Below are 17,017 nucleotides of genomic sequence, written 5' to 3'. Positions count from 1 at the left end.
TCATCTATCCTTGCTGAAAGCAAGTGTTAGAATGGGGGGTGAGCTACAACTTGGAGACTTTGAACAAAGGCTATTTTCTGCATACTTTGTATATGCAGTAGTTAACCCAGGGAATGCTGTTATGAGGTAGTTCAGTATCATTTCCCCCTAATTTACTGGTAACAGAGAATGAATTGAGGGTATTCAACTAAACTCTCAGGAAAATCAAGAGTCTCCGCCCCTAAATGGTTTCTGGATTACTCATGTGATGAATGTGCCGACTCTCTATGGTGCTCTCCCTTTAGGCTCGTGGACAGTTTTCACTGACACAAAGAGCAGTGCTGACAGTGATCTTGCAAGCACAGCACCATTCTCAATTATTCTCCATGGCTAAGCTTTCACCAGAGACCATGCTACTTTGTTCCGAACCTCTCTAAAGATGTCGTAACTTCCCCCTTTATCTTCCCATAGAAATGCAATGTTTGGGCAAGAAAGCAAAAAGGAAAGTAAGGGCCTTGGAAGAATGCAAGGGCTCATGGGCCCTGGGAATGCTTTCTCAAGGCCTTGATAAAGGTTCTTCACAGGGATGCTCATTACTTTAAAAGTACAGTAAAATTCCAGCCCTGGCTGGTTTGCTCAGTGGTTAGAGCATTGGCCTGGGCACCAGAAGTCCTGGGTCTGGTTCCCACTAAGGGCACGTACCTTGGTTGCAGTTTGTCCCCTGCCCCAACCGGGGTCTGTGTGGGTGGCAACCACTCGATGTGTCCCTCTCACATCAATGTTTCTCTGTCTCTTCCCCACTCTCCCCGTCCCACTCTATCTGAAGATAAATGCCAAAATGTCCTCGGATGAGGATAAAAAAAAAAAGTGCAGTGAAATTCCAGAACATTGGCCAAATTCCTAGTCTGACCTAGTATCAAATGGCATGCTACAGCAAAATACATTTCCCTGCAAATAATTTGCCATTAAAAGTGATTCATGTGCCCTGGCCAGTTTGGTTCAGTGGTTGGAGCATCAGCCTGCAGACCAGAGTCCCAGGTTGCCCATAAATAAATAAATAAATAAATGTGATTCATGCCATTTGTGTGGAAATCAAGACCAAATGACAATTTGCTACAGATGGCAAATCTAAATGATAAATGAAACAAATACGTCATTTATTTGACCAACTGAGCAAATGACTGAAGTGGTATTTGACTGATGGAAGGGAAAATGCTACAGCAGAATTATTTTAAGAACTTTAGAATATGCTTTGACATGCATACATTAAAATTCAGAGTAAAAAGAATCTCAGTTTAACAGCTTTGGTTTACTATATCAGGGGTGTGGGAGGGGAGGACAGACTGTGTTTCATATATGCCTGGTTACTGACTTGGTTCTTTCCTCCACAGCAAGGTATACATTAGTGCAAAATTTTAGTACTTAGTACACTATAATAGTATATCTACATAATAGGAATAAAGTTAATACCTCAGTCAATAAGCCAGTAAATCTTATGTTGCATGAATGTGAAATTTTTGCTGCATTGTTCAGGCTATAGTGTTTTTTCTCCAGTTTATGTTTTTCTTTCACATAATGCATTTATTTCCCTTTGATTTAATCTTGGGTATTTTAACATAAGCTATTTTAAGTGTAAACTTTATTCCTAAATAGCTTCAGATTCATTCTATTAGTTAACATAAACAGAGGCAGCCATTAATCCAATTTGGGTAACTATACCTGGATGAGGCCATAGCACTACCTAAGTCGAAGTGTCAGTCAGTTCTACTCATGAAGGCTTCTGATACATGAATACAAAAATACTCTATTTTCAGCTGCTTTCATTTTTCAGGTACTCCCTTGAAAGGGATGTCAAAAAGTATTCAATTAAACAGATGTCAAACTTTCTGTTGGGCTATGATTTGAGGGGGAGATGAGTGGAAATGACTCGTGATGGTCCCATAACTAGAAATCTTTCTGGTAATATGTGAAAGTATAAATTAGCTCCAACAAATTCATTATTCCCTGAATCCTCTGGTGTGAAATTATATACTGTTGTTATTTTCAAAAGCTATTCTGCTTTTACTGAAATGGAACAAGCAGTTACTGAGCACCTACTATTTTGCTTATTATGATGTCCAGTTACTTTGTCTCTGACAAAAGCCACAGATGATTTTATCTCTTCCTCTGTGTTTGTATGTGTATATTTGGAGCTGTTGGCATATTCTGGGCTAGTTTGCTTTGAAGCAGCTTGGAGAAGTCCCATCCAGTTTTTAGCAGTTGGTTGGATTTAAAAAGCATCTCAGAAAGCAGACACAGTGTTCCGGGTCTGCCGGGAGCAGTTCTTTGGTTTCATTTTCTTGAGGGTATTGCTCTGCTCATTCAGCGAAGACTTTGGGTAATAAAACAGAGAGAGTTTCTTTCTAACAGTTCTGTAGAAACTGTACTTTGGTCTCTAGACTTCACTGTCCTTAGGAATTGAACCTGTCCCCTGGCTTGCATTCTTCATGACTGAGGTTATTCTAAAACAAAAACGGTAGGAAAGCTTTCCTATGCTTTGGGTAGGAGGCAAATTTGCTTTTGTAAAATTTGTGGCTGAGGAAAGCCCACAGGGCCTGGCTGAAAAAGACATAGGTTACCACTAGCCACCAAGTGACGTTATGGAATCCAAAGGTGACGGCCAAGGAAATGTAGATCATCAGCTCTGCTAAGTAGTTAGGGGAAGAAACGTATTCAAACCAGTCTCCAAAAGGGATTCGGTGGTTACAGTGAATGACCACTCCTGAAATGAAAAAAGAAAACTTCCTGAACATTTGAAGCTGCGAAAAGAAAGTTTTACAATATCACCATTCAAATCATTTACAAAAGCTCTTCTTTAGAAAAGAGTCGGACAGAGCTGTATGCAAACCACCATCCTGTCTTACTTTTGCTGTCAATCTACCAGGCATTAAAATAACCACATGCTTAGATTACACTACCAACTGTAAATAAGCTCCAGAGGAAAGCCTGGTACGCCAAAGATCCTCCCGGCTAGAAATAAAGAGCTCAGACTCCAAAAAGCCTAGAGAGAGCTCCTCCTCTTCCGCCTCCACTGCATCAGTGGCCTGTGCAGAGCCCTCCTCCGCTATGGACACCCCCTCTCTCTCAGGAGGGTCGGGGGCGAGCGCCTGAGCATTGGGGGGTCTTTGCCCGAGTTCCTGTGTCAAGTGGCCTGACTGCAGGTGCTCCTTGCAGCCCAGCGAGAGAGCAGAGTATGACTGCGGCAGCCAGAGCCATGGCGGGACTGGCCTTTAGAGTTTCCTCGCCTCTCTGACCCACTATGAGTTGAAAGGAGTGCTACAGAAACTGTAACCAAAGGAGGCATTCTGCTTCCAGAAAAATCTCAAGAAAAAGTATTGCCAGCAACAGTGGCATTGTCGGATCAGGTATCAATGGAAAGAGTGGAGAGAGTCAACCAGTTAGTGTGAAAGCTGGAGATAAAGTTCTTCCAGAATATGGAGGCACCCTAGTTCTAGATGACAAGGATTATTTCTTATTTAGAGATGGCGACATTCTTGGAAAGTACGTAGACTGAAATAAATCACTACTGAAATGGCATCGTGTGAAGCTGCCCATTCCAGCGAAGTTCCAAAATCTTTCATCACGTAAGTAATTTCTGTGTCTCTTTTATAATAAACTGATATCCAAACCAATGACATCCAGTGTTTCATAAAATTTATTGTTACATACTAATATAAACATTAAAAAAAAAAGAACTCAGACTCCAGGATGAGACTGCACACGTTCAAATCCTGGCTGTACACATACCAGCTATGTAACTTTCGATAAGCAGCTTAACGTCTCTGTGCCTCAGTTTCCTCATCTGTAAATTGAGGAGGAGACTGTACCCACCTCAGCTGAGTATTGTGAAGCTCTATGTAAAGCAGTCAGAATAGGGTCCGGCACAAAATAAGCACACAATAAACGTTGAATAATACTATTTCATTTTTAATACTTCAAAAAGCTTAGCAAAAACTGTATCTGTGTTAAGTCAACACAAGTTAACTAAAAAGCCAAGTTTTTTGCTTTGGCTGGAATGATACTAACTCAGCATGGTCATCTTTGTGCTCACATACTGGTCAGACACACATACGCAATGCGGGCCCCAAACTGTGGACACAGAATAGAATCATGAATACCAGGACTAGTGGGGCCATGGAAATCTTTTGGTATACTGCTCTCATTTTACAGATGGGAAGATCAAGACCCAGAGAGGTGTCTTATCATAAATGAATATTTGCTACATCTGTCAACTAAGTAGGGCAGGAAGGAAAATGAAGAAACATGGACAACTACCTTCTGAGTGTTAAGATCCACGTGCAGTGGCTCTAAGAGACACACATCTTACCTGCTTTGTTTTTCCTGAGATTGCCGAGAATGACATGGCACTTATACTGATGGGCTGATGACCAGAAGAACATCATCGTTCCAAGGATATGGAACCACCGAGTTTGCATCAGGAGATTTTTCCCGACCACATAGACTACAGAAATAAGAATGATCTTATTAGCCAACACTGCAAAATTTCAGAGGCTTGGGGAATTGAAAAATCACAAGGTCAGCAGAACACAATTATCCACTTACTCTGTTCCTCACGACTATAAAATTATGCTGACAGAATTTCTCAAGCACAGGGGGGAGAACACCAAAGGAGACTTGCTCCTCAGCCAGGGGCAGCTTCAACTTCACAATGATACGTTCTCTTGTTCCTTCTTCAACTGTTTTAAGCACAGAGTTCAGCTCTGTCTCCCATGCTAGTGATGTACTCTTGTGTGGTGAGACAACTTTGCACCTGTTTCTAAGCCTGGATTTATGCCTTCTTTCTTATATTCTACGGTCAAGAAAGCAGTTTCTGAAACCTCTCCCTGGGCTACTGTCCTAAGCCATTGTTAACGAGACCATGAAGGCAGCATGCGGGCTGGATGGGCTCCAGCCAATGAAGAGAACCACAGCAGTGAAGGCTAAGAGTGAGCTACTCAAAAGAGGAGAAATGTAAACTCCAACATAAAAAGCAAATAGTTTCCCTCTCTGATAAGACAGAACCTAGTCAGAAAGAGTTAGTTTTAGGAAAAGAAATACTCAAAGTATTATCTTCCCCTTTCTTCTCCAGCTATCTGGAAGAGAAGAATGTAGGTCTTTTAAGAACTGACATCAGAAAAGCAAATGAAGGACTTCCCTGTGATCAGCAGGAAGCAGTCAGGCTAGTCAGGGACTTGGCTGAAGAAACAAAGTTGTCCATTGACAACAGGGCCCAGCCTGAGGCTCTGGAGCCAAGAGGGAGCCCCTACAGAGCTGATTCAGGTAAGAGAAGCAAGGATCATGCTATTCCATATGGGTACCTGGAAGCTGGACTCGGTGATGACTAACGAGAGTCCACCAAAGTCGACCTGTGTTAATTTCTTCTAAAATCTTGCTCTACATAAACATTCTATTTATAGTCTCTTAATATTTACTTGGTCTAGCCATTTAAAAAGTTATTTTTTTATAAGATAAAAATAAGCAAAATATGAAAAATTCAGTTTTTAATCAAAAAGGTTTTACATGCCCTGGTTGGTTTGGCTCAGCGGTTAGAGTGTAGGCCCATAGACCATGAAGTCTTGGGTTCGATTCTGGTCAAGGGCATGTACTTAGGTTGTGTTCCGGTCCCTGGCCCTGGTCAGGGTCATGCAGGAGGCAACCAGTCGATATGTCGCTCTCACATTGATGTCTCTTTCTCTCTCTCTCTCTCTCTCTCTTTCTCTCTCCCTCCCTCCTTCTTCCTCCCTCTTACTCTATCCGAAATAAATAGAAAAATATCCTCTGGTGAGGATTAAAAAATAAAAAACAAATAAATAAACAAAAGGGCTTTACGAACAAGCCACTATCCTACCTAGTCACCTACTCCAAACACAGAGAAACTACCTGTGAGGGAAAAAGATCTGTAAGAGTAAGTTGGAATAATCATGCAGGAAAGGGGAAGCAGGTGGAAAGCTCATATTTACTGACAGCCTAGTCTGGGTAGTATTTAATTATTCCTTCATTCCCTAGTTACTTAAAGAGTTTCAACTGAGCCCGGCACCGTTGTAGAGAGTGGCTGGGCAGACTCTCTAGACTTGAAGACAAGGAGATGTGAAGATCTGGGTAGTTCACAGATGTTCTCTTCTCTTTCACAGGACCCTCTGAAATCAGTACATCCCTGGTTACAGATGATAGCTGTGAGGCTCAGAGAGGTTCAATGAGCCAGAAATCAGGCGCAGACTCATCTGACTCCCAGCCCATTTCTATCAGACCCTGCAGCTGACCAATGTCCCAGTGTATTCTCTGTCAGTGAATTCCTAAAACCAGTTTTCCCCATGTTGTCCCATATGACCACAGATGACCTCTTGAAGGACAGACAAGTGAAACAAAAGACGACTTCAGAAAGGAGTGTCAGGAGAGCTGTTCCTGTGGGTGCCGTAGCTGCCTGTCCTTTGTTAGTTACACAGGAGGGAGGGCAGCAGGTGGGGCCCAGCCAGCAGAGCAAACTCCAGAAGGCATATGTGACGCCAATGGGAACTAACAGACTGAAAGCTGGTGAGTTAACAAGTGCTTACACAAGTTCCTTTGGGTGGAAAACCCATACTGTTCACAGGATGACAGCTCAAACCATGATACTGGGCAGCACATGAATGCCACAGCAGAGCGCTCAGGGAGGAGGGACCGACGGAAGTTCAAAGGACTTCGATGGAGAGATGCTAGCTGAGTGGCTGGAGCCAATGCATAAGTCATGAATTGAGAAATATCAGCAATAAGATCTACTTGAAAATCATCCCTCAAGCCATACTGAAATCAAACCTGTCAGGAAAGCTCACTCACTGAGGCTTGAAAATATCTAGATCTCGGTCTCAGTTTACAAGGATGAATGTATGAAACCTTGGACTGAGAGACAACAGCCATGAGGAATCTACCCTACAGCGTCCGAGCTGCAAGGTGAAGTTAGCCTCAGCACTAAACATTCATTTCCATCACCCAAAATAACTTGATTCTTTATAGTCGATGTGCACTGTTTTTACAAAAACGATAGTCCTCCTCATAAGCAAATTCACCATTTTGGTTCCCTCTTCCCGGTCAGTGAGCTCAGGAACGTTAAGACACGATCCTGATTTACCGCAGCACTCTGCTGTGCTCCCCTCAGCGGCCTCGCCTACGCAAGAGCTGTGTGATGGAGTGATCACAAGGCCGACACGGCGGCGTAATGCCCCCCACCTCCTCTTCAGATCACAACTAGCGGCCCCGAGTCCAGGCCACCCTAGTTTCCCAGGCCATCCTCTGGGGTTCTATGATTAAACCCTGCGCCACAGTTTCCCCTTCCCCAGCCTCACCCCTACCTTTCCACACAAACAGGATGACTGAACTCTGGTGAAGCAACCGTCTTTGCTGACCTTTCTCTTGTTCTTGGGTGTCCCTGACTTCCTGTCCAGCCCTGGAGCACACTCCTTTCTCTCCAGACTTAGTCCACAGGAGTTCACTGACTTCACTCCCACTGAGGGAAACCCCACATCCCAGTTCTTCATCCTTAAACCGACCCTCCTGAATACTCTGCATTTTGCCATCATTACTGAGGACGCTGCGGACTGGGCAGGTCTACTTTCAAACTTCCATAACACTTGGTGCCTGAAGAGTACCCCGTACCTCCCGTGACTCAGGTACAGTCCCCAGGGACCACTCACCATTCCTGCCGTCCATCGGCACTTGGCTCAGCACAGTGAGGCCGATGATGACATAGTAGACAAGTCCAAAACAGTACTGCATGACGTGTATCGAGGCGTTGGAGAAGACGCTGACGTACAGGCACTCGAACAGTCTTCTCAGGCTGTGCAGCCACAGAAATGCTAATACCAGGAATGCAGACAGCACCAACTCACCCTCTACGATTCAGAAAGCAACATATTCAGCATTCTCTTTTCGGGGTTAATCCAATGTTGTGTCTCTCCTACTGTTACACATAGCATTAAACAGAACTAGAGCTAGGAAAGGGCCCTAGAAAACACCCCGTCTAACACCTTCCCTTTTTTTTTAGCAGGGAAAGTAGACCAAATGAAGTAAAAAAATGTGGCTGGAGGTTATGCAGTAAGCTAGTGACAGAGCTCGGACAAACTCAGTCTCTCCACTCTGCTTCGTCCTGTGAAGGCCTTCCAGATGGCATGGCCATCACTGTGAAGGAGCCTGTGCGCTCGGAAACCAGGGTCTGTGGGTGCCTGGTCCCTGGTACTAGTAATAATAAAGATGGTCAGGAAGAGTCCCTGGATAACCTCTGAGTGACCCCACCTGGTGGGATCCCTGGGGTTGGGGGAGACAAGAGACACAGGCGCCCACATAGGCAGAAAGGGGGATAGGAAGTGAGACAGGGAGAATTATGCATTTCTTTCCATGTTAAAAAGAAGAAATTATACTTTTAGGGGACTGTTATCTCTGAGACCTATCCTCCTATCTGCCTCTCACCCCTCTACCCAAAAGAAGTCAGAAAAAATGCTGGTTTTTAAAATGACATAAAATCTATTTTTAAGTGAATATCTCACACACACACACACACACACACACCATAAAAATACAGCAAGAATACAGTTTAATTAATTGTTACAAACTAAACCAGCCCATCCCACCCATATAACCAGCACTCAGGTCCAGAAACAGAATATAACAGCACCCCTTGTGTTCCCTTCTAGGTACTGCCCCTCCTCTTTCCCTCCCAAAGGTAACCCCTGGCCTGACTTCTATCAGCCTAGATTAGCTTTGCCTGTTTTTGTATTTTAAATATAGTAAAACCTGCTTTAAACTCTTTAGGGATAGGTTAAAACAAATAATCAAATAAAACTCCTGACAACCAACCAGAACCCCAGTCAACCCCACAAAAACAAATGAAGAAATGAAAGATTCAAATATCATATGATTCCACTTACATGTGGAATCTAAAGAACAAAATAATTGAACAAACAAAACAGAAAGAGACTCACAGATACAGAGAACAGACTGATGGTTGCCAGAGGGTAGGGGGTTTGGGGGACTGGGTGAAAAAGGTAAGAAGTACAAATTGGCCCTGGTCAGTGTGGCTCAGTTGATTGGGCACTGTCCTGTGCAAGGTTGCCAGTTCAATTCCCAGTCAGGGCACAGAGCTCAATCTCTGTAGGGGGCGTGCAGGAGGTAGCCCGATGTTTTGCTCCCACATCAACATTTTTCTCTCTCTCCCTCTTCCTTCCTCTCTCTCTCTAAAAATCAATAATAATAATAATAAAAGAAGTAAAAATTGGTAGTTACAGAATAGTCATGGGGATGTAAAGTACAGCACAGGGATTACAGTCAATAATATTGTAATAACTATGTATGGTGCCAGGTGGGTACTAGAAATATTAGGGGGATCACTTTGTAAAGTACATGATTGTCTAACCACTATGTTGCACACCTGAAACTAATACAAAATAATATTGAATGTAAACTTTAATTGAAAAATAAAATTTAAAGTGCTTTAAAAAAATTATCAGAAAAACAAAACAAAACAAATGAAAAGATGAAGTTTGAATGCGTGGTGAAATGGGACTTGGGAGGTACCCTCCTTTCCCAAACAGGATTTACACAGGCTGTCCCTCTGATTGTCATAATTCACAACAGACTAGGACTGTTCCCAGGGAGCCAGTGGTTTGGCTGCTGGATCAGAGAGAGCACCAGAACAATTTGTTTCTAATTCTGCCCTTCCCCCACTGCCTGGCATTAACTGGGGCTACTTTGTTTTCACCTTCAATTCCTTCTTTTAAAATTATTCTTTATCTGAGGTGAATTTAATGTCTGTTTTGTAATCACTTGGTCAATAACTATTTACAGTCAATTTTATCATGAAACCAAAGCCTTATGGCATTACATCTTTAACCGGTGATCAAAAAGTGATCTTTTAAATCACATTTCTGGAGTTCTGAGACATGATTTTGGTTGGACTATATAAATGATAAATGTTTCAAGGCAAACACGAGGGACTCCTAAAAGCTTTTCCCCTAAGTCTAAAGACTTCCGTGTAAATGTATCAGATTTCAGAGGGAGAACATCCAGTGCCATACACAGCCCAGCACTTGCTCGGAAGTCAGGGACAAGAGCTAACTCTCAGCTCTGCCAAGACCGCAGCAAAGGACGTGGGCACCTCCCCTGGGGATGGCTATGAACCCCGCAGAACGCATCTGCTCTCCCCTGCTGAGGAGGAGCCTGAGCGTGGCCAGGACATTCCGAGAACAGCTTCCTGCAGGCAGGAAAGCAGGAACAGGATGTGATTACCTGGGGACTGCGCAGCCCCGAGATTTCTGAGTAGAGTGTGAAGCCAGTTTGGAAACGGCGATCCCAGGAACAGAGACTGAGTAAGGCACCAGAGCAGGAAGCCGTTCCACAGCACCGAGATGATGTAGAAGTGAGAGAAGTACCTGCGAAGGGGAGCACGTTAGGCCATCAGCACAGAGCCCTCCATTAGCAGGAAGCTGCCTTTAGTGTCCTTCTCTTTCCCCAGCCTCTAAGTCTAGTTACTCTTTTTAATAGAACCTGAATCCCACAGGTGTTCGGATTTCAAAAAGCTCCTTTCAAACGATGGGATGAGTTAACGCAAAGGAAAAAGAGGCCTCCTAAGGTTAACCAGAATATGACTGACCCTGTCAATCTTAGATTGAGGTTCAATTCGCAAGCTCTCTTATCTCTGGGTAAATGGATTGGGCTCAAGTTCCAAAATAGGGGGTCCCAGGTCCTGGCAGAGAACCTCGATTGTGCTAACACAAGCCAAAGCTGTGAAAGATTTCCAAATCCCGAGCAGTGTCGCTGCAATAGCCATACAACTGTTACACAGATTTGCACAATTACAGGCTCTTGGGCTGTAAGAAACCTTAGAGGTCTTCTGGTGCAGAGTTTTTCTAAATTATATTGACCTAAATTACTTAGATGACAACTATTAACTCATAAAACTAGGTACCAACTCCTGACAATTATAGCTCTCATACAACTACATTGCCTATTTTTCAATCAAGACAGCTACAAATGAAATACAAATAAAACCACAAAACCAATCATAATTGCAATTAGCAATGTTAATTTGATGTGAAAGATGATGTTGATTTGTTGAAATGAAATCACTTAATATGGCTCAAGGGCCTAACAGGTTCTTTTGAACCTTTTTGAAACATACTGTTTTTTCTCTATTCAAACCAATTCAGTTATTCTGACTTTGCAAGGTGCCTGGTCATTTGGCCTTCCTGGTCTTCAGTGCATCGTGTATATAGTAAATCCCCCTCCCTCTTGTCTCATTAGACTGTAGCAAAGTAAGATGACCTGGAGTCAGGAGGATTAGATATAAACAAAGGGGACTCCTCTTCCAGATTATCTAGAATATTCTCGTACCAGAACTCACAGTACACCCAGACCATGCCCACACCCCAGTGTCACTAACACTGATCTAATGCGATCACTGCATAGTAACTCAACTACCGTCACAAGTTCTATTGCTGGCTCTGCCCTCTCTGGGCCATCCTATTCCTCATTCTGATCTTCCTTCTCCAGGCTCAAGAGCTTATTTTCTTCAAAAGTTCATACATCAGTGTTAATTCCACAATCTCATTCCATCCTCCAGGCTGCTGGCCTTTGGTTGCCTTCCAGTGTTCTCCTTAAGACACACTTCCTAGCCCTGGCTGGGTAGCTCAGTTGGTTAGAGCGCCGTCCAGATACGTCAAGGTTGCAGGTTCGATCTCCAGTCAGGACACATACAAGAAGCAACCAATGAATGTATAAATAAGTGGAACAACAAATCAACGTTGCTCGCTCGCTCTCTCTCCAAATCAATTAAAGAAAAAAAAAGACACACTTCCTAGAAGTGAGCCCAGGTCTGGTCTGAGCGCGGGAGCAGAGCAGAATGTCAGCAGTACCTTGTTCCGGAGGCTTCTGAAGAAAGGAGAGCTGCTCCCGAACAGCAGCTCCTGGACCAGCCTCTTGACCTACTTCATTTTTTTCCACAAATAATTACTGAGCACTTAAAACATGCCAGGCAACATTGTTGCTAGAGCTGGGGACTCAGCAGGAAACCTTCAGACCAGGTCCCTGCCTTGATGAAGTTCCTCTTTCAGTGGTCAGCCACAAATGAACCTGTGGGCATCTTGGTAATGCTGGGTGAGGGGAAAGACAGGGCACAGAGGGGAGGCCATTCTGGACAGGTGGCCAAGGATGGCCTCTCTCAAAGTCTCATTTGGCTAGAACGAGTAACTCTTGTGAATTTGAGGGGGAAGAATTTTCTAGGCAGAGGAAGTGATACCCACAAAGGCCCTGAGGAGCAATGAAGGACACCTGTGTGGAGAGGGTGAGCCGGTGAGGGGGAGGGCGCACATGCTGCAGGGTCTGGTAAGGACACTGTCTTTTGTTAAGTGTGAAGGGCAGCCATTTGAGTAGTGACCTGAGTAGTCATTTATGTTTTAAAAATCCACCTGGCTAATAGAAAAGTTCTGGAACCAATAGTGGTGATGCTTATATAAATATGTGAATGCATTTTAAACCTACTAAGCTGTACATTCAGAAAGGATTAAACTGGCCTGGCTGGTGTGGCTCAGTGGTTGAGCGTCAACCCATGCACCACCACGAGGTCACCGGTTCGATTAAAAAAATGACAATCTAGGAATGCCCCTGCTATAAAGTAGGAAAGGACACAGTACAAACACACCTGATAAAAAATTGAATGGCAGGTAATATTCATGTAAAAAGAGCCTTTAAGAACTTCGAGCTTTGGCGCCCCTCCGGGAGTAGCCCTTAGCATTTCCCTTAGCGTGCCACCCACCCAGGTGGGTCACCTTTTACCTTCCTCACTTCTAAGCTCCAAGGGCCCTTCCTTTGCCTCTATTACTTGTTTTCTAAGCCCATTTCTTCTACAAATTATTTTTCTTCTACCTCTGTGATTTTTCTAAATCAATGGTCTCTTATGTAAAACAAAACAAAAAAACTAGGAGGTTTAATCAACTTGTCTTGAATACTTTTTCCCAGGGCCTCATTCCCTTTACCGTTACTCAGAATGATTGAATTCTTCCTTCTCAGTGTAACACCCAATGTATCCTCTCCAACACTCAAAAGTAGGGAATTTAACCACGTTTCAGAAGCAAAGTTACACGTAGCCCCCTTGTCTGCGGACCTCAGGCACTGCCTATGGGAGGCTTAAGCGATAACCCAGGTGTTTTAATACACTGGAAACCATATCACATTCCTCCAGATTCCTTCCTAAATGCCAATTTAAGACGCTTCGTAAAGCTTTAAAAAAAAAAAAAAGCTGAGAGCATTTGGATTTTGCTTCCTGTCAATGTCATTGGTTTGGCTCGAATAAACTCTTATACATTTTTTAGAAAATGTTTGGCTGACTCTTACCCGCTATGTTCTGAATTCAAAGTAAAAAAAAAAAAAAGCAACACACAGAAAACTATACTATATCAAGTCTTACATTTTCTAAAAGAATTCCATTTAAGCCCTGCCCGGTTTGGCTCAGGGGTTAGAGCATCGGCCTGCGGTCCGGAGAGACCCGGGTTCGGTTCCCGCTAAGGGCATGTACCTGGTTGCAGTTTGTCCCCGGCCCTGGTTGGTCGTGCGGGTGGCAGCCACTCAATGTGCCTCTTTCACGTCGATGTCTCTCTCTCTCTCTCTCTCTCTCTCTCTCTCTCTCTCTCTCTCTATCTCTCTCTTCCTCTCTCTCCCTCCCACTCTATCTGTGCAAAAAAATGGAAAAATGTCCTCGGGTGAGGATAAAAAAACAGAACAAAACAAAAATTCCATTTAAGCCCAAACATTTGTTTCATTGATTTTGGTTACAAAATCTGTTAGAAGTCAAATGGAATTTCGGAATCAGGCTTGTCTAACATTTGCCATCATGGGCACTTTCCTCCAGGGGCACCTGTCGAGGGGCGGTTTAGGAGGGTCAGGGCAGCGGAAGACGGTGGCATCTAGTGTGGGGACCAGCATCTCACCCTTTGTCCTGACTGCGAGGGTTGAGGATCAGGGAGAGACATGGGGGAAACAGAGGCGCAGAGGGCGAGCCTGCCTTCATTTCTAGTGATTTCAGGGGACCTCAAGTTAGACTATGAGCCCCTAGAGTGCGGGGGGAGGAGGAGAATTTGGAGACAAAGGAGACTTTAATTTGCTTCCTGGTGACCAGGTCTAAATTCAGGAGCACTGCCGTTTCCTCCTAGGGAAGAACTCCGTGGGGTTACCAGTTCACGTTCCTGTGCCCTTGATACTGTGCGCGGCTCAGCTCTTCGATGTCGGCGGACACTCGGGACATTCCAACCCCAGGGTCACCAGGCGGCCGCGCGCAGTGCTCGGAGACCGGCCTAGGCTGCGCTGCTCCAGAGAACCCGCTCGGGTGGGCCGGGCCTAGTCCACGCGGCCCCGCGCCCGCCCCTGCTGCCCCCTGCCGGCTGCACGAGCCGGCGCCCCGGCTCTCCGCGCTTTCGCCACCAGGACTCACGCCCGGGTCGCAGTTACCTCTTGGGGACGTCAAAGCTCCGGCAGATAGCCGGGCGTGACTTGGTTTTGCCATAACGGATCAGGTCCTGGAAGATCGCGCAGCTGGGGAGCAAGCCAGGCGGCACGAGCTGCAGCAGCAGGGCCAGCAGGAAAGCGGCGGTTAGTGTGAGCCACACCGCGCGCACCGGGCTCAGCACCGAGAGCGCAGCCCCGAGCGAGGGAACCATGGCGGTCGCGCTCCCGCGGCCAGCGCTGGACCCGCCCTCGCGGCCCGCGCTCTAGTCTCGGGCAGGCGGGGCCTTGGTGACGCGACGCGAGGCGGAAGGCGCCCTCCCCGGGGGACGGGCCAGGCTGGGCAAAGGGATCCCGGGATCCTGCCTGTCTAGCGCTCTGCGGTCGCTTTCTGACCGGAATCTGACTCAGAGAGCCTCGGATGGAGCCCCAGAATACATTCAAATAAGCCGAACTAACAAGACTACGTGCCTGCAAGTCTTCATCGCCTCGTTATTTTTAATAATGAAAAAATGGCCCTGGCCGGTTTGGCTCAGCGGTTAGAGCGTCGGCCTGCGGTCCTGAGAGACCCGGGTTCGGTTCCCGCTAAGGGCACGTACCTCGGTTGCAGTTTGTCCCCGGCCCTGGTTGGTCGTGCGGGTGGCAGCCACTCGATGTGTCCCTTTCACGTCGATGTTTCTCTCTCTCTCTCTGTTCCTCTCTCTCCCTCCCACTCTACCTGAACAAAAAATGGAAAAATGTCCTCGGGTGAGGATAAAAAAAAAAAAAAAAAAAAAGAAAAAATGGAAGCAACCCTGACTGTTCCACCTTAGGGTATTTAGCTAAATCATGGTACTAGAACACGTTGGAATAACATGCAGTCATTAACATGATAATTATGAAGACTGTAGAAACGCGGAAAGCTGTTTATGACAACTGAAAAAAAGCTGACTATAAAATACATAGCTATGATCGCAAATGACTATATTAATACGAATGTGTGTATAAATGGATGAAAAAGGCAGGTCATACTGTTGTAGCTCACTGTCCTTAGAATCCAACTTGTCTTTAAGCTGCCCAAATTAACCACCCCAGAGACAGCAAGATGAACAATGGGGAATGTTATAGACGGCTTTTGCCCCATAAAAATTAACCAGAGTTTGACCTTCACTGGGAATTTGAAAAGCAACATCCTTCAGGAAAAGGGAGGACAGAAACAGCCCCAAGGCCAGAGTGTCCTGCATGCTCTGTAAAGAAACTGATAGGGAGAAACTGAAGCTCCCTTTACCCCCATAAAACTGTAACTGTTAAACATGTGTGTATTGCACCTGACTGACCGCTGATATCCGTCTCGAATTTGTTAGTTTTTAAAACTTGGATAATGGAATGAATAGCAGGACAGGTGTATGCTGACCCAGTTCACCCAGTTCCCTTTCACCTCAGCTCCCTCCCACCTCCGTTCCCTCCTGCTTATCACTAACTGCCTACGCTTCTGTACATGCAGCTTGCTTGCTCTGCTAAACTCTTGAATGACCCCTGCCCTATATAAGCAACCCTCCTCCTGAGCTCGGGGCTGCAGTTCTCCTCTGTGTAGGTTGGCTGCAGTCCCTGCACAGGTAATAAAACATCCCCCAAAACTGAAAAATTGAGTCTGAGTGTGGTCCATCTCCTGGGTTACAACAATACACAAAATGAATAGGATGTTGGGAATGTGTATAATCTAAAAATGCAAAGTAGGAAATCAAGGCAGTTTCAAATAACACGAAAATGAAAGTGGTAAAACTGGATTAAAAAACATTAATGTTCTCCCTACTAGGGCTCCATTCCCCAGAGACAAAGTTTTGTTTTGCATATGGCATAATCTTCGTTTTTCCCAATTTTTATTAATTTATTTTTGTTACAGATGTTTCTCCTCTTCCCCCCCCCCCCAGCATTGTTGTCTATGTCCATTGGTTATGCATACATGCATATAAGTTCTTTGGTTTATCTCATACACACATACACACACACACACACACACACACACACACCACATCAGCAGGTGTGGTTTCATAACTTACATTTAAGTCTTTTATCCATTTTGAGTTTATTCTTGTGTATGGTATAAGTTGGTGATCTAGTTTCATTTTTTTGCATGTAGCTGTCCAGTTTTCCCAACATCATTTATTGAAGAGACTGTCTTTTCTCCATTGTATGCTCTTGCTATCTTTGTCAAATATTAGTTGAGTATAATGTCTTGGGTCAATTTCCAGGTTCTCTGTTCTGTTCCATTGATCTATATGACTGTTTTTGTGCCAGCACCAGGCTGTTTTGATTACAATGGCTTTGTAGTATAACCTGATATCTGGTATTGTGGTCCCTCCTACTTTATCCTTCTTTTTCAAGATTGCTGTGGCTATTTGGGGTCTTTTTTTGGTTCCATATAAACTTTTGAAGTATTTGTTCTAGTTCTAAGAAATATGTTGTTGGTATTTAGTGGGGATTGTGCTGGATCTATAGATTGCTTTGGATAGTATGGACATTTTAATGATGTTAATTCTTCCAATCCACGAACAAGGTA

General features: G+C 44.6%; 1 protein-coding gene and 1 pseudogene across 1 annotated transcript; one reads left to right on the top strand and one right to left on the bottom strand.

Annotated features, from left to right (window-relative positions):
* Positions 1-834: 834 nt before the first annotated feature.
* Positions 835-14,702, bottom strand: SRD5A3 (steroid 5 alpha-reductase 3). The gene is made up of 5 exons (XM_036270051.1): positions 14,485-14,702; positions 10,273-10,415; positions 7,686-7,883; positions 4,346-4,480; positions 835-2,740 (listed from the first exon to the last, which is right to left on the bottom strand). Exons 1-5 carry the CDS (start codon positions 14,691-14,693, stop codon positions 2,481-2,483), a joined length of 945 nt encoding a protein of 314 aa, XP_036125944.1. The 5' UTR covers positions 14,694-14,702; the 3' UTR covers positions 835-2,480.
* LOC118635271 lies at positions 3,233-3,532 on the top strand (annotated as a pseudogene).
* Positions 14,703-17,017: the final 2,315 nt, after the last annotated feature.

Source organism: Molossus molossus, unplaced genomic scaffold (assembly GCF_014108415.1).
Source record: "Molossus molossus isolate mMolMol1 unplaced genomic scaffold, mMolMol1.p scaffold_m16_p_1, whole genome shotgun sequence".
Classification (NCBI taxonomy): domain Eukaryota; kingdom Metazoa; phylum Chordata; class Mammalia; order Chiroptera; family Molossidae; genus Molossus; species Molossus molossus.
This window is presented reverse-complemented; position numbering and strand designations above follow the sequence as displayed.